Below are 21791 nucleotides of genomic sequence, written 5' to 3' on the forward strand. Positions count from 1 at the left end.
CTGAGTGTTTCACCCCACTACTTGTCTTTTACTGCGGCGACCCCGGGGCATGGTTTACACCAATAAATATCTTTCCCAACAAATAATTCTCTCTAGGAGCTGTCATTAGCATTATTGAATGCTGATTCCTACTGTCCATGTGAATTGCTTTCTGTTCTGTAGACAACTAGACAGTAATCACTGAAGAAATGTCACACTATCACTCATAGTTGTGTACCGAGAAAAAAGGGAATGTATGTAGATTACCTTGGATCAAGGAAGGACTAAATATTTTTGGTAATTGCAAAATATGGACACATTTCTGGTATTCAGTATTAAAATGGGTAATTATTCACCGTTAAACACACTGTATAAAACCAGTCAATCCAAAAATTCATGTGTAGAATGTGCATACCCCATGCAGACCTTGGTGCTGGGCAGCAATAATTAGAGCTTTGCGCTACCACTCTGCCTATATTGAAACATCTGTACTAAACTTATAAAACTTTAACATGATTAAAATTAGATTTATGCCTATAATGTCTGTTCAGTCTTTGTCACTTGCTTGTTCATTACACTTGTGCTCAACCACTCTCTCACTAGCTGTCACTAGACTACTATGGCACTTGCATGTACAGTGATAACATCAGTATCATTCAATATCTTTGTGAAATAATCATTTTATTTATTTTTTTGAACATTGGAAAAAAGCTTCCATATGATTCAGTGTGTGTGCCAGCATGTGGGGTACATCCATGGGAAATACTAAAACTCATGATTCCCATGATGGTCACTGCCAGTAGACAAGCAAATAGTCATATGAGTAACAAAGGGACAGTTTGTTAAAGAAGAAAGTGGTTTAGACATACGGAAGTTGGGCCTTCAGAGTGTAACACAAGAAACGGCAGATATCATTAAAATCGGTATCAAAAAGGGAAGTATAAACCAAAACAAGATTAATGAAGGAATTGGTAGTATTTATCAAATGGTAGAAAGGAAAAACTGGTGGAGGATGTTATGTAGGACAAGATTAGAAGAAAACTTACTAGAAAATACAGTAAGGATACTGACAGAAATAAGGAAATGCCTATGCCGAATCAAACGGGAAAGGAGAAAGAAGAAGCAGGGGAAGATAAAGGACAAAACTTGGAAAAAAGAAGTCAAATGAGAAAACGAAAGCTACTCAGACAACAAAGAAATTATATCTTAGTATATATAAAACTCTAGAAGAAGAAAACAGCAATCCCTACCTTATTGCGGGTCATACTAAAAGAATAGAAGAAAATAGTAAATACCCCTTTCTCTACCCAAAGGACGCCATTGTAAATGTAAAAAGGAAGTAAAGGGGAAAAATGAATTTTAAAGGCAATAGTGGAGGGAAAAGATAAGGGAACAAATAATCATGATAATGACTGAGTAATAATTACCACACTAAATATTTAAGTGTGAAATAAAGAGTAATTTTCTCCTCACTGGAGTAAGTTAATCCAGATATACTAATGAATTACCAGAAATCTGCAGAGAGTTGAGGAAAGAGTTTGGTATATTTTGCTAGAACAAATCAAAGCTGAAATGCAGAAGTTATTAAGTTTAATAAATAATTTAGAAATTGTGATTGTGTAAGTAAGCCTGTGAATTATGGGAGATGTATGTAAGCGATGAATGCAGTAGTGGTGTATATTTGCCATCTCTGAAAAGAGAAAGACAGAAGCTGTTTAAAAAAAAAAAAAAAAAGAAAAACAGGGAAGAAGTCGTGTAAAATTGTAAAAAAGATAAAGAAAACTGTAAGATTATAAACTGGAATATATATAGATAGAGACTTGAGGGATACATATGGAGTGTATAATGAAACCAGGTGGTCATTAATGAATTATATCCTGACATTTAGGATGCTTAAGACAGATATTTTTGAGGTATATAATGAAATATTCGAAGGGAAAATAATGTAATCTATAGTATAGTATAATCTGGTGTAATAGCAGTAATACCAAAGCAAGAAGGTAGCTAGAGTATAATGAATTGGAGATCTGTCATAGCATTATGCAAGAATTATAAAGTATTTGCAAATGTTTTCCCAAAAAAAATAATACCAGTATTTTACAAAATAATTAAAAATGACCAAACTTGTGCAATGCCTGAAATAACAGACTGATAAAATGCAGGATAACACATTAACCAGTGGACCTATTCATACTTTTATGCTCGTGCTTAGATGCGATGGAAACCACAACACAGTCTTTGTTAAACTAAAATGTATTTTCATAAAAATGTTCTCTTGCTGAATTATTGAAAATAATAGCTCATTTCACACAACAGTTTTGAAGAATAATTCAGTAAGCAGTGAGTTAGGAAAGAAGGTGCCATTAAAGTTGTAACACACACACTCACACACCAGGTAGTTCATTTTAGAAGTGATAGAATATTATCATACCACGCTATATGCTGCCTTTTGTAATGCTTTACGAAACTCGAAGTTTTGTCATCCCATCAGTAATTGTAGTTCCACATCTTTTATACAGTGTTTGTCTTCTGCTTTAAAATTTAAAGGTCATAGGCTATTATTTTTGGCACAAGCACACTGTTCTTTACTCCTCTCTCACCGTATTGTAAGTGTTTATGTTAAAATACTTTGCTACGTGTTTGACTGCTGATGTTTCCATTTATCACATGGATTATGTATCTCAGCTGTTCCTATTGGCCAAGTATATGAAACATGAAAACATTAATTTCTCTGAAGCATTGCATCCCACAAGAAGTTCAGGAACTAACAAGAAGCAAAAGGGAGCAGAGTTTTTTTTTTTTTTTTGTTTTTTTTTCTGTAAGTCATTACAAGTTTCAAGTCATTAACTATCAAGTTCAAGTTAAGTCACTAGTCTTGCAAATCATAAGTCGTTTTTTATAACAAGTGTGACTTGAGTTCAAGTCACTTGATTTAAATCCCCACTACTGCTTTACAGTCTATGAATGTTTCTTTGTAGTATCTCTATTCATCATGGGTAAAGCACATTGTAGATACTGTATATCATGGGGAACTTTCTCCATCCTCGAGTAAATGAATAGTGACTTGATTGGATACGACACACTGATGTGACACGCAAATGGCGAGTAAGATTCCAGCATTTGTGACATGATGTAATGAGGCCTGGTGTGCATGTTTTCTCTTTCCATCTTGTCTGCCTGGGGGTGTCAAGGCACTCTTTTACTGTGTAATGTCAGGGTCATCTCACTCTTTGTACATTTCTAAGACTGCTTTAATTATGTTTTATAGACATGGTGCTTATGTTGGTTGTTTAATCTCCGTAGATGAATTTGGGTTGCTAAGACAAGCAAAAACTTGTTTTAGAAGGTTCCACTTATGTGGGGATAGTGGCAATGCATCACTCAGGTCTGTCTATGAGTACTGGCCACATTGCAGTGGATGGGCAATACTGGGTACAAGGGACATTTTTAAGTACTGTGACTGTAGAAAGTTGTTTGTTTTTCTAGGCTGAAGTTATCCAGGGAATGTCAAACTAGCATTCCTGTTTTCACCTGGCTGACTGAAAGCTGCCAGCATATTTAGGGTCATAGATGAGAAGCATGTTGCTACCAGTGGCACGTCCTATATGTCACTGGTTCTGGTGACAGCCAAAAATATTATCGGTACTGCGAGGATATTATTCTGATAGATTTTATTTGAAAGATTTTAGACAATTGTTTAGAAGTTAATTCTTAAACAAAAATTAATTGCAGAATTTCAACCAATGCCAATAAAGACCTGCTGTTTTATGGGTCAGATGAAAATGCAAGGCCAGGAAGAGGCTAAGGTGACAGCTGTGCTCAGTCATTAACTGTCAAGTTCAAGTTAAGTCACTAGTCTTTTTTTATTTTGATCAAGTCAAGTCATAAAAAGTGTGACTTGAGTCAACTCGAGTTCAAGTCACTTGATTTAAGTAAGAATTTTGTTGTACTTCGTACATGTGACAATAATGGCCCTGTAAACACATGCAAATGTATATAATGGGTAATCCAAAGTATAAACATTGGTAACTAGTTCATTGAATAATGTTACATGTTACTTGCAATGCAAAACTATATGATACAAAATAGTTTTCTGCAAATACACTGTGTTTACGGCAGTAAGTTTTTTATCATGTGTAAGGTGCAGTCCAGTGCATAGTCAAATACAATATAAAATATAAATACAGGTGAATCCCATTATAGCAAAACTCACAGGACCATAAAAATATTTTGTTATAACGAATATGGGGGAAAATACTTATAGTATTGTGACCGTGGCTGCTGGCAATTTGCCATGTTTAACAGCAGTGGTGCAAGGACAACTCTGTAGCTGCTCTGCTGCGTCTGATAAACAGTAAACCAGTGGTAAAGCAATTGTTTGTCCTCTGCAGGATCAGGGTTACCACGTACCGTGTTTGTCACACAATGTTTAACATTTCACATCTGGCTTTTATCTGCTCTTCCTCACACTCTCCTGATCTGTCTTCTCCAGACCGCGTCTGCCACAGCCGTGATTTTGAGCCACTGGTGTTCTTGTAATCTGAAGATAGGAGCTAAAGCAGGACGATTGCCCATGCTGCGGCTCCTAACAGCTCCTGTTCTGAGTGAAATCTTGAGACTGCCTTCTCTGTACAGCAATAATGTACCTGTATTTTCTTTGAAAACCTGGACTCCTCTACTGTCTCACGTGCAACTCTGTAACCCAAGCTTGAGCATGCCTGTGAAAATAAACAGTGCTTCTTAAACTGTAAAAAAATGTTTTATTTGAAAATGAGATGTTAGACATACCTGTCTTTCTATTTAAAAATGTTTTGAATACAGAATGAAAAGCAGACATTAGATGTTACTTTTTTAATAGAAATAAAGGTATGAACGAAGAGTGAAAAAATTTTTTTTTTTTGTCAGTAACACAAATTGAGTTTGCAGCTTTGTATTTAATAATGAAGTATGCTGTTTTATTTGTTCTTCTTGGTGCATGTTTCAGCGATTACACCCCTCTGTTAACAAAGTACATATTGTATTAAAAGGTTCCTTGTTATTCAGAGCATTGAAACACTAAATAAATTTTATTTTGATATTAACAAAGGGGCGGCACGGTGGCGCAGTGGTAGCGCTGCTGCCTCGCAGTTAGGAGACCCGGGTTCGCTTCCTGGGTCCTCCCGGTGTAGAGTTTGCATGTTCTACCCGTGTCTGTGTGGGTTTCCTCCGGGCACTCCGGTTTCCTCCCACAGTCCAAAGACATGCAGGTTAGGTGGATTGGCGATTCTAACTTGGCCCTAGGGTGTGCTTGGTGTGTGGATGTGTTTGTGTGTGTCCTGCGGTGGGTTGGCACCCTGCCCGGGATTGGTTCCTGCCTTGTGCCCTGTGTTGGCTGGGATTGGCTCCAGCAGACCCTGTGTTCGGATTCAACGGGTTGGAAAATGGATGGATATTAACAAATGGAGAAACTTGTGCTATTGCCAGTGTAGACAAGCCAAAGAGCTGCTCCATTTGAGTCTTACCTCAGTGTTTACTTGCAGCAACTGTTAGTGCTGCCGTTGCTCCCACACCTTACACTTAACTGTGGATGTGTGTGAGGTCCCCCTCCTCCATCTGCTACACTGAACTGCATGTGAACTGGATGGATGCTTGGATTCATGGACAGTTGTAAAAGTGCTCATTACAGTCAGAGAATGAATGCCAAGCCTCCATTCTTTTATCAGGATTTTGTAGGAAACTAAAATGATTAATCTTGTTATCTTTTTATCTCCTTTATAATGAAGCAAGAGCCAATGTGGTGACTACCACTATTATTGAGTACATTATCTGTTACTAGATACAGTTGTGAAGCATGTGAAGGTCCAACTTGTTTCATACCTACTCACATCCACTACATACCACACCTTGTCTTGATTTACCTTTTTCACCTACTGACTTTGCCAGTTAACTAATCTTGCATCTGTATTTCACACCTTGCTCCACTTTTTGCTACTGATCAAAGAGTCATTTAGGCAGTCCTTTGAACAGCAAAAGGCTTAAAATGAGCTGAATTAGAAGAACTTTTTTGTCAGATAATTATCTAAATATTGATTGCATAGTTCAAAGTGAAAGGCAATTGAGGCAGTGCAGCATAGTGGGAAAGGCTTTGGACTTCACACCCTGAAGTTGTGGTTGAAATCCTGCTACCTGACACAATGTGGCCATGAACAAATCACTTGACCTGCCTGTGCTCCAATTGGAAAAACAGAAGAAATTAACCAATTGTAGTTGTAAGTCACCTTGAATAAAGGCGTCAGCCAACTAATAATGGTTTTGTTTTGTATTTGGTCTGGTGCACTGCTGGCTAGAGTTGTAAACCACCCACTGAGACCTGTTTTATTTATTTTTTAAAACAAAATAATAAAATGCAGTTTCGCTCAACAAAGCAAGTGGCTGGTACTCATTAAAGCACACCTTTACAGTAAATTAGAAAAAAGAAATGTTCAACTTCTGAAAGTAAGTACTTTTTCCTTCTGTTTTAGCAGACAACAGGGTTCAAACAACCTTTAATTGTTGTGGTCTGAAGTTTTCTAAAAGTAGAGTACTGAATTTCAGTTTTTGAATGTAAACCAGTGCTTTGTTTTTATAGATCTAACTCAAGGTTCAGGAAATAAATATTCCATTGTGTTTTATTGTTGCGTGAAATCTCCTGGGCTTGAGTGAGATTGAGTTTAAAACTTTTTTGTTTTACTCATTTCTTTAAAAGCATACATTAAACATTTAATGGAATGCTGTTCTATTTATGAGAAGCTCAGTCAGTTATCCTTCAGCTGAAATGATTGATATCAAAGTGGTTTTATGAATTTATCTTTTCTTAGTTTTCATTATTGTTTTATTATAGTAACAGTGTTTGTATATTATAAACATTTGAAAGCTGACTGTTATCTTAACTTTCTTTTTGAAAAATTGTCTTTTAGAAGTATTGACAGGAGTTTAATGTGTGAGTTATATATGCTTTAATTGAGCTTCTCAATGTCATAAAAAGAGTAAATCAACATTTTGATGTTGTATCTCATGTCCTCCGTTTCCAAGGTCTTCATGACATTGTGTCTTGGCATTCAGTGTGTGATGTTATTATTCTCTTAAATGATTCAGAGATCTTGTGTGTGTAATTTATATTTTTAACGTGATCACTAGTTGCAAGAGTGATGGTTGCTTTGAACTTGAGTGTATTGAGTTCTGCTCATACATTATATGTCATTTTAGTTAACATCTGTTATGATCTCCACTCTAGATTATTACTTAATTCTGTAATATACTGTGTGGTTGAGTGAGGGAACGAACAAATCCAGAATAGATGCTGGGGTACCAACCTGGTTCCCCCTTTTAATAACGATGTCCGTGATGCAAATCAAACAAATGCACAATGGTGCAAGCAAGAACAAGAAAGAGCAGTTATTCAGCTGAGTAGCTCTGAAGAGTGGTCAAAACTTAGGAGGGAGCTCCATGTGCCGGTTTGTTCTTTACCAAATGGGAGTGTCTCGGTCTTGTAGTGACCTGGGACTGGAAGAGGTGGAGACAGTTGTCCTTATTGGATGTCTTCTCAGAGCTGTGGGTGGAAATAGAACCAATAACATTAGCGACTGCACCCTTTTGTGTTCTGGAGTTAGTGCTTACCACTGATGAGCCCAAAAGTTGATCCTTAGATGCATAAGCATAGCAAATGGCAGAGATTTGTAACATTTTTGCTTGAGCATATTTTTCTAGCTATAGGAAAATTAAGAAATATCTTATTCTTTTCAAACTCAGGGCTGCTCATTTCTATACTTGGTAGCAGAATATATTTGGCCAAAGGTCAGTGATCATGTTTATAGTTATGCTGCATGCTCTGAGAGCTAAATTACTTATTAAGGTTATCTAGTGTCTTCTAGTAATGGCTATCAGATGTGGAAGGGATATCACTCAGGCTGTTGTTTTTAATGGTAGTGAGCCAATGAACCTGATTAGGGAATCTTATTAAGAGGTAGAAAGAGCACTTTGATGTATTTTAAGTTAATTTCCTCAGTGGTGGTGTTGGAAGTATTTGGTGTGATTGGAACCATTTCTGTGATTGAAGCTCTACAATGCTAGGACTACAGGGGTGGGTGATATCTGTCCAGAAATTTTCTAAGCACTTGGGTATATTGTAGATATGCTTTGGTTAACACTTCTTTGTAACAGTGCATATTATGTTGGTTGCATTGCCAATAGATATTGTATGGGTAATATGAGTTGCTTAAAAATAGCTAAATTTGTTGTTGGTGGTGTTCAAATGGACAAAGAACTTGGCTCTGGCACACCCAAAAGTGATTCTGGATCCAAGTTGGAATTTATCCCGGGAGAGGGTTTAAAGAAATTTCACTGCCAGAAACATTTTGAGTTGGCAATTGAGAGCAGCCAAGACAAGAAAAAAGATATTGCTTGCACTTGATATGGGCATCTGTACAAGTATAGGTGTAAGAGCTATTTGTTAGTCAGTTGGTTATGTTGAGAAGACTGCCCGACAGGCTTATTAAAGACACTGTGCAGCATTTTAACTACAGTGTTCACAGTTTGATTAGTTTTAATCTGCCATGACTAACTGTACATGTAATATAAAGGAAAAAAGTTTTATAGGATAATGATGCCTGCTGTGAAAATAAGATCTATCCCCAATTTAAAAGGATGGTCATGACAGACAAGGTTTTCTTTTTTTTTTTTTTCTCTCTCTGTAGAACTTAAACTATTTCATTCACACATTTTTAATCACTCATACAGTATTACAGAGGAGAAATTTGAGTTCCCTGACAAAGCCTTGGAAATTGTTGGGTTTTTTTTCACTCTTTTTTTCACCCAAAAACTACTTGAGTAAATGTTTAAGTGCAAGGTACCATATGCAGCGTGAAAGTAGATTAGTACATTTATTTTAATAATTTGTCTTTGTACTAAGTTATTGGTTGTCAAGTAATTAATTATAATTGTTACTATTATTTTTTTTTTTACCAAATATTATTTTCTCAGTTTCTTTGTTGATGAGCTCCTGTTAAAGTATTTATTGGCCATTAGAACATTTAATGTGCACACCAAAATGACTGAAGTAACAACTAACATGCATGTTTACTGATGGACAGACTGGTATTTTGCAAGAAGCATGTGTTAAATCAAAATAGAAATGGCATGCAAAGAGAACCGTGACAATCGCCCCTTAATGAGCCTGTGCCAGAAGGAACAACTGAATCCCACGGGCCACAGATATCTTCATAACAGGGGACCTAAATAATAGGCAGATTAATTTCAGATGTTTTGCATTCCTTAATTTTGTTTTGATGACCAGTTATGTCATATTCAGCCCTTCGTTCATTATTCTGGCACAAGTGTAACCAGCTTCTTGTTGAAATTCTCCATTTGAAATGCATGGCTATCCCATCAGCCGCAAAATATTTTTGCACAGACGTCTCCAAGTCTGACGTCACTGTTGCCGTGAGTCCCTTACACCCAGCGCTGATGCGTGATTGTATAAACCAGACTTAAGTGGAATGTGACTCATGGATATCCAAGGAGGGAGCCCATACTGACCCATGTATTAAAGGCACATCCGCTCAACAATAATAAAAACAAAAAAATAAAATAAAATAAAAACGTCCTTTTCATCTTTCACATTGTGCTTAGTTTAAAGCTTCAATGATTTCATTTACCACCGGTGAACAAAGTAGAAATGATAAATGCCAATGCCTATTTTTGGTTGCATTTGTGACCATTTTAAGTCTGGAGCCTGGCGGGACCATGTGCCGGGTCACTTGGAGGTTTCCTCTGGGCTGCATTTGGCCCGTGGGCCACCATTTGAATAGGCCAGGTTTATATGCTTCATTTTCCTTGCAACAGTGTGTCGCAATTGTAATAAGAAAAAATTGTGATGTATTATCTTATATGGTGGATGTGTTTCAGATACCCATGGTCATAAAATTTTCATGTGTGTCATGTGAATGTAGATTCGGCATACAAAACATAATCTAAACAAAATTCTAAAGTGGGCAGCACGGTGGCGCAGTGGTAGCGCTGCTGCCTCGCAGTTAGGAGACCTGGGTTCGCTTCCCTGGTCCTCCCTGCATGGAGTTTGCATGTTCTCCCCGTGTCTGCGTGGGTTTCCTCCCACAGTCCAAAGACATGCAGGTTAGGTGGATTGCCGATTCTAAATTGACCCTAATGTGTGCTTGGTGTGTTTGTGTGTGTCCTGCTGTGGGTTGGCACCCTGCCCGTGATTTGTTCCTGCCTTGTGCCCTGTGTTGGCTGGGATTGGCTCCAGCAGACCCCCGTGACCCTGTGTTCGAATTCAGCGGGTTGGAAAATGGATGGATGGATGGAAATTCTGAAGTTAAGTTGAATAATGTAAAACTCGCATATCTGAGGCTAATCTTGGAGCTTGGACCCACTTAAGAACAGTTTCATTTTAAATGAGCACTTAATGAAGTGGAAACAAATGAAGAGAGGTTAAAAATGACAAGACTGAATTGAAGTGGATATAGAGGAGCTGAAAGGACTCATGTCATGATTTCATGTAAAATAATGTATAGAGTTTAAAAAGAGTCACTGATGTTGAATAAGGACATTCCTTAAAAATGTTATAATATGTATACCACAACATTTTATTGATTTTTTTTTTTTTTTTTTTTTTTCCTTTTCATTTTTAATATGCCATTCTTCTCTATGGATAGGCTCAGAGCACTTACTTAGATTTAAACACATAACGGAGCAGCAACAAAGTATGTACTGTATCAGTAGCATTTACATGTACTGTTTATGCTGCTCTGTCTAGGTAAATAAGTTAGTAACACAGAAAACAATAAATGTTATGGAAAATCTTATCAGAACATTCACCTATCAAAAGAAAAGGTCAGTTGATGGAAGAGGAGTGAACAAGTAGAACTTCAGTTAATATCTTTCCTGGAAAACAGTTTAATTCAATTTGTTATTATGCTTTACAGTACAATAAAAATGATTTTACAGCAAAAAGACAAACTGTATATTAAAACTACACAGTCCATTGCAGTACCCACTCACACATCTGCACACTTAAACTCATGTGATATCAAATTAGAATTACAACTTGTATCTTTTTGGAGGTGTCAAAGGGAAATATGGACAGACATGGAAAGAATGAGAAAACTCCTGACAACTACAATCATTATGGGATTCAAAGCTACCAATACTGGATTCGGGAAGCACCAGCACTAACTCCTATGCCAACCTTGATAAATGCATATCAGATATAAACATATTACCTAGATTAGGTGTGTTATTACATCGCTGACACCTTTATCCAAGGCAACTTTTACAACATTTGAGAGATACAATTGGTTCCATTTCTTTGTTATTCCAGTTGGAGCACAAGCAGGTGAAGTGACTTGCCCATGGTCGCATGGTTTCAGTAGCGGGATTTGAACCCAACACCTCAGGGTTTACGGTCCAAAGCTTTACCTACAATACCACACAGCGTAACAAAAAACAATCAAGAAATGTAAATAAGTGACCTTCTGTATGGTTTGTAGTAATATATCTGTAGACCAGACAGACTGATTTGTGCCCACATAGTAAACTCTAGAATGCAAATGACAATTTGCAAACTAACAATTTAATAACTTGTGTGTAAAAACTGTTTGTGAACCTGCAGGTGCAGCATTCAGGGCTTTGATGTCACTTGTTTGATGGCAGAGTGACACAGGCTAAGTCTACACTGCTATATTTATTTTTAAAAAAAGGTGCTTTTAAAAAAAACTGTCCCTGTCCACACTAGCATTTTCAAATTGTTCACAAAAGTGTTTTCGTCCATATTTAAAAGACTGAAAACATTTATTACATAATCATCTGCCTAGTTTTGTATTGGTACTAAAATTTGACTTTTGTGTTGATACCAGCTTTCAGAACCTCAGTGCTGGTACAGAAAGAGAACGACTGTCTATTGTATCGTGTGGTATGAGTAGTCACTCTTTTTCCCTAAAAATCAGACAAAATGTAATTTAGGTCCATTTTGCTAAGCAACACAACAAGTGTTGTGGAAAGCAGCTCTTCTGTGCCTTCTCTGTTGGAATATGTTTTTTCTTCTGCGACGAGTGACAAGTCAGGGAGTGAAATGTAATGAACAGGATACAATTGGGGAAGAGCCACGTTATAAGCCCTTACCAACCAGACTTCAATTGTGTCTGTGTTTTCAGAAATATTTGCTTTCACCCGTTGACACTGAAATGCCATGCTGGTGTATTTAAAAGTGTAAAGCTCTGGAGAGTGTTTTCAGAAGGATTCATTTTCATGGGTTAAAAAAGCCAGTGTAGTGTGGATGACTGGGAAAAACCAGAGGCATGTTGTCTGTGTTTTTAAACAAAAATATAGTAGTCTACGTGTATATTATATCTAAGTTTATTAACTACACCTAGACAAGTAATGAGACATCAGCGTCACAATCCCTAACCATTTTCTTGCTCAACAAAACAAAATTCTTCATGCCTTTTGACTTTTTGAAATCATTAAACTCATCCAGGCAACAAACACGTATCTTCCTATAAAACCTGGCCTAAAAAGTCTGTAGATTCTATAATGCAGCAAAAGCATCAGATTTGTAAAATTTGCTGACATGGAATCCACCATTAAACATATGACGTAAGGAGCTAATATGATAATTTGACATAGTTATTTGTAACATTCACATCAATGCTGATGGCAGTTCCACTCTAAGCAAGCCTACTTACCAAATGCACTTCAGCTCTGCATGACTTACCAGTAGTTCAAAAATTAATGGGAAACATGTCCAAGAAAGAGTCTAAAAATGCAAAGAAATTAAATGTGGTGGAAGATTTTGTTGGAATGTTTACATTCCAATAATAAATTTGTAAATCCAACACAAGCTGAGAGAGTGAGAAAGAGAGGGAGCTGCACTACCTGAAAATGAACTCTTGATTGCAGAGTATGTTTGAGCAACACATGGCTGCTGTTGTAGAAAACAGTGTTTTGAACATTGTCATTGTACTTTTACAGCATGCCATACCTATTTGCAATATGAAAACTTGTTGGTCTGCTTACAGCATAAAAACAAACATTTAAACATTCTGTTGGACTTTTAATATATATCACATTATTCAACTTGATTGTATTTCAGTACACATGTTAAATCTAAATTGTCTGTTCCTTATTTTCTTTATTACTGGTATGACCTGAGGTGGAATAACAAATCATCTAACTGCAAACCTCAGGTCACACAGTAACCAGTTTTGTATTTGTATTTAGCTTTGTTTTTTGTTTGTTTACTAGCTTATTTTGAAATGATTATAATGATATGCAAATAGGTTATGTGTTTACATTTTTGTTGCTTGTTTTTTTCTTACTAGTCATTAGGCATGTAGTGTGTACTGTTATAAGCAGTGGCTTAAGTAAAATTAGAGAGAGTTTAACAAAGGACCATGAATTAAATTTGTTTATCTTCTCATGTACTGTGCAAATCTGCTACAGGCTTAATACTGTGTATTATTATGTCAAAAATAATATTAGAAAAAAATCTGTTCATGGAAGGGCTTTTGGTGGTGAACTTTAGTTATTATAATGTCACTTTTGGACCAAATGTGTTCATAAATTTGGTCATAAAATCAAAATTTGTAGTAAACTTTGGCTCTGAGTATTATTTATACTCATTGCTACATTTTATATACTAAATGGGCTAGGTGACGACAGTTGCTTTTACAGTATATGTAATTAGAATCAGAAGACAGGAATAACTTAAGCTGAGCGAGTGGATCTTGGCTGTGTATGTTTACACAAAATCCCACAAAATCAAAATGAAGTTTTACTGATTGAAAGCAGGTTCAAGAGACATGCAGACGCGAAGCTCATTTTCAGATTCATCAGAATCACTTTTGGGCTGACTGTCTGTTTCAGTTTCACCACCTGAGGACTGATGCACTTTCTCATCACTGCTGATGAGAGGATTTGCAACATCCTCAACATCACTGCTCGTATCACTGGCAAGAGCGTGCAACACGTGACCTGCTGAAAAACATTTCTTATGAGATGCCATTATTATGGGGGAGGTTACTGATCACTATTACAGGTGAAAGGAGAAAATGGACCTACATCTTTGTTCGGGTAACGCTCAGAAGTAAAGTGTCAAAGTGAACTTTATTGTCATCTCAACAATATACAAGTATACAGATAGACTAAGTTGCGAAGCTCAGGATGCACAGTGTAACAACATGAAGTGCAAATAATAAATAAAAAATAGAACTAAAATTTATATTTAAAATTAAAACACAAACAAAACAAGACATTGTGCAAAGACAAAACAAAGAAGTAGCAGCAATATTGATGTATAGTTAGCGATATGAACATTGATGCAATGTATGGTATTTGCGATCTAGATACATAAATATAGTCATGTAATATAATAAATAAATAAAGCTTATGCAAGACCCCCTATAATGTTGCCTGAGTAATTCTTGGGACTTACACTGTTAGCACTTTTAAAGCCCGAGTGATTCTCGGTTCTAATGCTTACGCAAGATGTATCTGTACAGTTGCCTGAGTGACACTCTGGACTAATGCTTTTAGCACGGTTTTCACAGCCCAAGTAACGCTCGGGTTTAATGTTAAGGAGGGTACAAATGTGTTGCAGCAACATTTATTTTTAAAGAATTTAAAAATTTGCTATGATTAGATAAGCCAGTGTTTTTCAATAACTTTAAATCATATTTCTACCAGACTTGAGATATACTCCTGATAGATTTTCAGGTCATCTCATGATTTCTGTTTTTAAAGAAGTATAGAATAGAAAACATTCACTCATTGTCAAAATTTACCAAAACAGATTTGTTTCAAACTTGTTGCTTTTTATTTATTTATTTGTTTGTTTGTTTTGTCGTATAACATAGCAATGTCTTAGGATGACCTGTAATCTGATGTGTAACGATAATTAAGTGTTGTCTACTTTAGTTTATTGCTGCCATAATTCTCATAAGAAAAAATGCTTTGAAAACAGGTGAATAAAAAAAAAAATATATTTGAGGCCTCCATAGTGCTATAGTGAAAAAGTTGACAGCATATGTGGGTAATTTTTCTTGATAGTTGTTCTTTATTTTTTTTCTAGGTGGTCTTGCTTTAGCTCAGGTCCTCTTTTTCTATGTGAAATATTTGGTACTTTATGGTATACCTTCTTTGATTGTTCGAATCGATGGACTCGAGCCCCCTGAACTTCCTCGCTGTGTCAGCACCATGCATAGCTTTACTGGAATGTGGAGGTGAGATTCACTGTTTATGTAATTTCATGGTTTATTCACACAAATTCATTAGCTTAAGCAGTATGGCTGAATAAAGAGAATTACTAATATAAATAAGGTGATGCAATATACTTTAAACCACAAAGCACAAATAATTTAAACTGAAATGAACCATGGCCATGTAATAATAATAATAATTTATTTATAGGCGCGTTTCAATGTGAAGAAAACCAGAACGATAAGGAGGTGCTAGATTATGGAGGGTCTTGTATGTAATAAGCTGAATCTTAAAATGAATGCAATATTTAATAGGGAGCCAGTAAAGCTGCTGAAGGACTGGAGTAATGTGTTCTTTGGAAGGGGTTCTGTTAATAATATGAGCTGCAGCATTCTGAGCCAACTGAAGTTTGAAAAGGAGTTTGTGAGGAAGACCAGAAAGGATAGAATTACAATAATCAATATGAGATGTAACCAGACCGTGAACAAGAATAGCAGTGCTGGTAGCTGAAAGAGATGGATGTAAACAGCTGATATTACATAGATGGAAATATGCAAACCAAGTAATATCATTAATATGCACCTCAAACTTTAAGGTACTATCGAGAATAACACCTAAGCTCTTAACCTGGGAGGGAGAAGAGATTAGATCGCCAGCAACCAGGTAAACACTGGATTTATCAAATATTGTTAAAACACCCAAATGAAATTCCGGCAGATAACGACAAAAAATATAGTGACTACTGTCACTTAGACAAAGACAGCAGATTAATTAATAAAAAAAAAAACTAATAGAAACTTAACTGCAAAATAAAACTAAGTCACCAGCAGAGCATTGGCTGCCAGTAGCACCAGCGTTTGCTCATCCAGAAGTATAAGTACAGTATATGTTGATATGTTGACCTAATACCTAAACAGCCTTAAGTATTTGATAAAGCACTTCATAGAGTTGGAAATGGTGTAATTAAGGCACGAAAAGCCATCATTAATTGAAGATTGATCCAACAATAGAGATGTCCTAGAATGCTACCGTGGCTGCAGTTTTTCATTCTAACCCTTTTATTAATTAGTGACCAGTTTTTGCTGCTAAGTAAATCTTTTGCCTTAGTTTTACTTAACTTGCTATTTAAGACCCAGACCCCTTAATTCTTACTTTTTTTCCTTAATTAGCAGCCAAACAAAAATGAGATACAAAACGAGCTAACACCTGACCAGTAAATGAGTATGGAGTATGTGAATTTCCCCTTGGGGATTAATAAAGTATCTATGTGAATTTCCCATTGGGATTAATAAAGTATCTATCTATCTATCTATCTATCTATCTATCTATCTATCTATCTATCTATCTATCTATCTATCTATACATACATACTGTGTCCATCATACAATAACTGAAAATAAAGAAAGGTGAAAGTGTCAGTGATGTTGATCTGCTCCAGTCCACAAAACATTTTCACAATGTTTTTAGAAAAAGAAAATCAACAGTTACAGAAATGTCTTCTGTAGCAGAATGAGAGCACCAACAAAACATGGAATTAAACAACAGGTTTAATAAACAAGAATTTACTTCTAATTAAGAAACTGGCTGGAGGCCCTGACTTAACTGGTCATCTGTTGCGTCACATCACATTTCATTTATGTCTGTGTGCTGTTTAAATAAAAAATTAAGCAATAAAATAAGCAATTTAGAAGACTGACTCTTACTAAACAAGTAAATTAAAATAAAGGGAAAAGACATTAATTAGCAACAAAGACTGGTCACTAATTAAGAAATGAGTTAGAATGAAAACCTGTAGCCCCAGTAGCACTTCAGGACCTGAGTTGAAGACCCCTACTACAGTATATATAGTTTTACATGAGAACTTATTTTGTTATTTTGAAATTCATATTTACTATAATTCTCATTTACAAATTAAAATGCTTTTGTTTTCTTATAAATCTTTCTCAGAAAATATTGCATATACAGCATATTGTGTATGTACAGTGTGTGTGTGTGTGTGCATAAAATATGTATAGTTTGTGTATTGTTGTTTGAATGAGAAAATAAAAAATAACACATGTCTATTTAAATTTGAAGATAACTTTTCATCAAAAGCATGGTAGAAACATATGAAAAATGTAAGTGTTTAACAAGCCTAACTAAGGCAATGATACTGAAGAGGAAGTAGGTTTTGTTTGTCTGTTTTCCAGTGAGCTTCTTTTGGCTGTTGTTTCTTTCAAGACTGATCAGTATAATCCTTCCTTTACTGTTACTGAATCATATTTTCTCTTTGTGGGTGCAGAATTTTTTTTAGTTTACTAATTTTCCTTAGTTGTTGTTATTAGAAAATGTAGATCACATCCCTTGCTGATTACATAACTTTATCTTCACTTGGTAATTAATTGCACAGGCAATTTAAAAATTGAAAATAATTATTTAGAATGTAGCAAATTACCAGTACAGTGGAACCTATGTCTGCGAGTAACTTGGTTTACGAGTGTTTTGCAAGACGAGCAATAATTTTTAATAAATTTTGACTTGATAAATGAGCGAGGTCTTGCAGTATGAGTGGCATGTATACGCTTTGTCTGCTGAGCGTCATGTGATCACAATTGAGCTGATATTTCTTCTCTGTCTCTCTCTCTCTCTCTCTCTCTCTCTCTCTCTCTCGCTGTGGGATTGTGGGCAATCGTCTCCTATTCTCTGTCTGAGTCAGCGTGCCTCACTCATATAGTCAACATACGAGCGTATACTGTTTACTGCAGCGTTAGCATTGTGACTGTGTGTGCGTGCGCGCGCATGTGTGTGTGTGTATGTGTGCGTGTGTGTGCGTACGTGTTTGTGTGCATGTGAGTCCCTGTCTTGTACCCCCAAAACACAAAGCTGAGTCTCAGTACTTTAGCAACACCAGCTTTATTCAGCTTGAAAAAGCAACATCGCGGTTATTTATTGTAGCGGGATTTGCTGCTCTCCTATACACAGACACAGCAGTCAGGCAGGGCAATGCGCATTTATAATGTTCCTTGTTCCTTGTATCACCCATCGACGGCAGGCGCTTATAGCATGTCCGCGATCTTTTCAGATTCGCTTTTACGGTGAATTGCTACAACGCTGGGAGACTGCGATTGCTTTTGGACACTCTTCCGCGTGTCGTCCCGTTGGGTGCAATCCCACAAGAGTTTAGAAACAGCCATGATTCTTTTCAAAGGTAAAGTGCAGGTTAATTTGTTTTATATATTTTTACTTTATATTTTGTATTAATCATTTTTATATGAATAGTTTTGGGTTATGGAACAAATCATCTGAGTTTCCATTATTTCTTATGGGGAAATTCACTTTGATATACGAGTGCTTTGGACTGCAAGCACGTTTCCGGAACGAATTATGCTCGCAAACCGAGGTTCCACTGTATCTTAAACTTATCCATGGTCGAGTTCAGGGGTGGCAAACTCCAGGCCTGAAGTGCCGCAGTAGCTGCAGGTTTTCATTATTACCATCTTAATTAGTGACCAGTTTTGCTGCTGATTACTTCTTTTAATTAACTTGACTCAGTCTCCATAGTTGACCAGCTCCCCTGTGCCCATCGCACAATATCTGAAATTAAAGAGAGGTAATGATCTTGGTAGGGTTGATCTCTCAGGTCACCCAAACATTTTGACGGTGCTCTTAGAAAGAACAGAAAAACAACAGTTTTCGAAATGTGTGCTGTGGCAGAATGAGAGCAGCAACAAGCCATGGAATTAAATAACGGGTTTAATTAACAGCAAGAATTGGCTTCTCATTAAGAAAGTGATTGGAGTGAAATTGGTTGGAGTTTGAAGCCCCAGTTTAGCTGGTCATCTGTTAGCTCATTTCACATCTCATTTCTGCTTGGCTGTCATTTAATGAAGAAAGGAATCAATTCAGAGGGCTGAACTCTTCTAACAGGGCAATTAAAGTGATGGGGAAAAAGTTAATTAGCAGTGAAAACTGGGCACTGATTAGGAAAAGGGTAAGAATGAAAACCTGTAGCCACTGCAGCACTCTAGGGGCTTCATGCATAATGCCATGCGTAGAATTCGCAGTATAACATGACGTAAGCACAAAAGCCGAAATGTGCTTACGCACAGAAAAAGTCAAATGCAGGAATCTGTGCGTACGCAAACTTCCACATTCTTCTGCTACATAAATCCCGATCAGTGTGAAAAGAAATGCTCGTGCACGCGCCTGCTGTCCCGCCATAACTCCTCCCAGAATTACGCCTCTTTGAATATGCAAATCAATATAAATAGCCCTTAAGCTCAGCGTTCTGTGAAAAGGCAATGGGAAAATGGAAGAATTTCAGCGAATACCAAGTGGAGGCAAGGAAAAACGTACTATTTGTTGGTTTAAACAGTGATATAAACAACAAAAGGAAGCTAATCAACTAACAACGTGTCTGAGAAACTCGAAAGCTCAAGTTCACAAAGGCGCACAGTGCCCGAAATAAAAAAGAAGTTGTTAGATATCAAAGTAGCCATGAAAAGGCGAGTCGTAGCCCACCATCTGAGTGTCATATGAAAGCTTATTAGGGTACAGAGGAAAAAAAGGCACACATTGGGGAAAAAGCAGGAAATGTCAACTTCAATCTCGAAATTTCCACTTTAATTACGTAGTTTATTTTGTCATTAAAGTAGAACATCGTAAACTTCATCTTAAAATCGTTTAATTAATCAGTTTCTCAAATCACATCGTAATTAAAGTAGCACGTTACATGCTTTGTTTTGTATGTGTTCTTCTATGTGCTCTGTGTGTGAATCACTACGTGCTTCTTAAACCGGCTTTCTCTTCCTCCGACAGGACACAGAATCCATTACATTCGTGATATTACAGCTCTCTGAATAACTAAAATACTGAGACGTATACGTGATATCATTTTCATGATGATAGGAGTTAAAGCACGTTATTAAACATGGGAACACGGTGGCGCAGTGATTGTGCGCGACCTTCGATGAAATAATTTATTGCAGCAGTACTCAGGGGCGGCTCTAGGCTTGTGGCGGCCCTGGGCAGAGAAAGAATTGGTGGCCCCTTCACCTGCCAATGTCAATATGGTATCTTATGCACGGCGGATGGCCACGTCCGTTGTGGACACTGCATAGCCGCCTTGTGCTCATGACACAAGCATTTAACTTTTGGCGAAATTTGCCGCTGCGTTTTTAGCTGTGTCATTATTTTTCCTTTCTGTTTTATATTCAGTATATATTGGAGTGGTGGCCCTGTGCAGGTGCACAGTTTGCACATGCCTAAGGCTGCCCCTGCAGTACTGTCTCTTTCAAATGTACTAACCTCCAATTCCTGTCCTTCCTTTTCTTTCTCCAAGTAACCGATCGCCACACAATCAGCTTTGTAATAGACGTTAAACCATCTGTAAGCTTATAACGGCGATTCTTCAAAACTTTTAAGGAACATTGAAATTTCTTCGTAGTACATGTTTAATTATTCTATCGTTCACGCCTGTCCCAGTGAAGCATACAGTGCTTTTATCTGTATAATATAATAAACATGTTTTGCTGCATTTCATGATATCATCATCATATGTAAATATGTGCTTTATAAAGTGGCTCAGGTTGTGCAATATTATAACTGTAGTGCAAGTTTACAGTGAGGTGATTGTACTTATAAGTCCAAACAGTTCTACAAGGAGCACTTGATGGACCGATTGAGCTCTTGGGATGAAACTCTTTCTGAACCACAAGGTCCGTACAGGAAATGTTTTGAAGCGTTTGCCGTGTGAGAAGCAGTTCAAATAGGAAGCATGGCTGAGGCAGCGTGTGCTTGATGCTGCATACAGATAATTCTCTTTCCGATCAGCTGCTCTGAGTGGTGCAGTGAGAGTAATATGGAAAAAGATGATCTGCTGTGGCAACCCCTAACGGGAGCAGCTGAAAGAAGAAGAAGGTGCAGTGAGAGTAACAACGTTAAAGCAGTTATGGTATTTGGAATAGTTTGACCATTCCGTGGACCATTATATTGTTACTGGTTAATTACAATCAGATGCATTAAACTAATAAACAATATGCGGTTAATTTCAGTGTATTTATAAAGCCGCGTCAGGGACGTGGATCTGAAAAAAAAGGGAAACCACACAGGAACAGTAGCACTGCTTTGACGCTGGGTGCCGCCAGTCTGCAAAACCGAGCAGAGAACTTGCGTACGACAGGGTATGAGGTGCCGTGGAAATGTGCGTGGTTTTATGCCAAGTTTAGGTTTTATACATCGCGATTTGAACGTGGAAACGTTCCTACGCAATATTTCTGTGCATACGCACTGTTTATACATGAAGCCTCAGGCCTGGAGTTCACCACCCCTGGTCTAGTTTTTCACTATGTAAGTTGATGAGCAGCATGTAAAATTTTGTGGTCTGGTGTAACCTATTAACATAAGAAATTATCTATTTGTTGAAAATTGTTTGAGGTAAAATATAAAATGAGAAGTAAGAGTTAAAAATAAACAGTCACATCATATAATTTATTATGTCCAAAGAATAAAATAAATAAATTCTTACAAGTCTTGCCCAGTAGCACTGATTGATCTGGCTTTGCTTTTTAACAGACAACTATTGACAGTTCTTTGTGAAAACCAAC

At 36.9% G+C, this 21791-nt stretch overlaps 1 protein-coding gene across 4 annotated transcripts in view; it reads left to right on the forward strand.

Annotated features, from left to right (window-relative positions):
* hhat (hedgehog acyltransferase) overlaps window positions 1-21791 on the forward strand; it is a 322107-nt gene that overhangs the window by 94901 nt on the left and 205415 nt on the right. For all 4 annotated transcript variants that reach the window (XM_051919634.1, XM_051919631.1, XM_051919632.1 and 1 more), the window contains one exon: window positions 15080-15230. In XM_051919634.1, coding sequence (XP_051775594.1) covers window positions 15080-15230 — 151 coding nt within the window. The remainder of the gene's footprint in view (window positions 1-15079; window positions 15231-21791) is intronic.

This window comes from Erpetoichthys calabaricus, chromosome 15, assembly GCF_900747795.2.
Source record: "Erpetoichthys calabaricus chromosome 15, fErpCal1.3, whole genome shotgun sequence".
Lineage (NCBI taxonomy): Eukaryota > Metazoa > Chordata > Cladistia > Polypteriformes > Polypteridae > Erpetoichthys > Erpetoichthys calabaricus.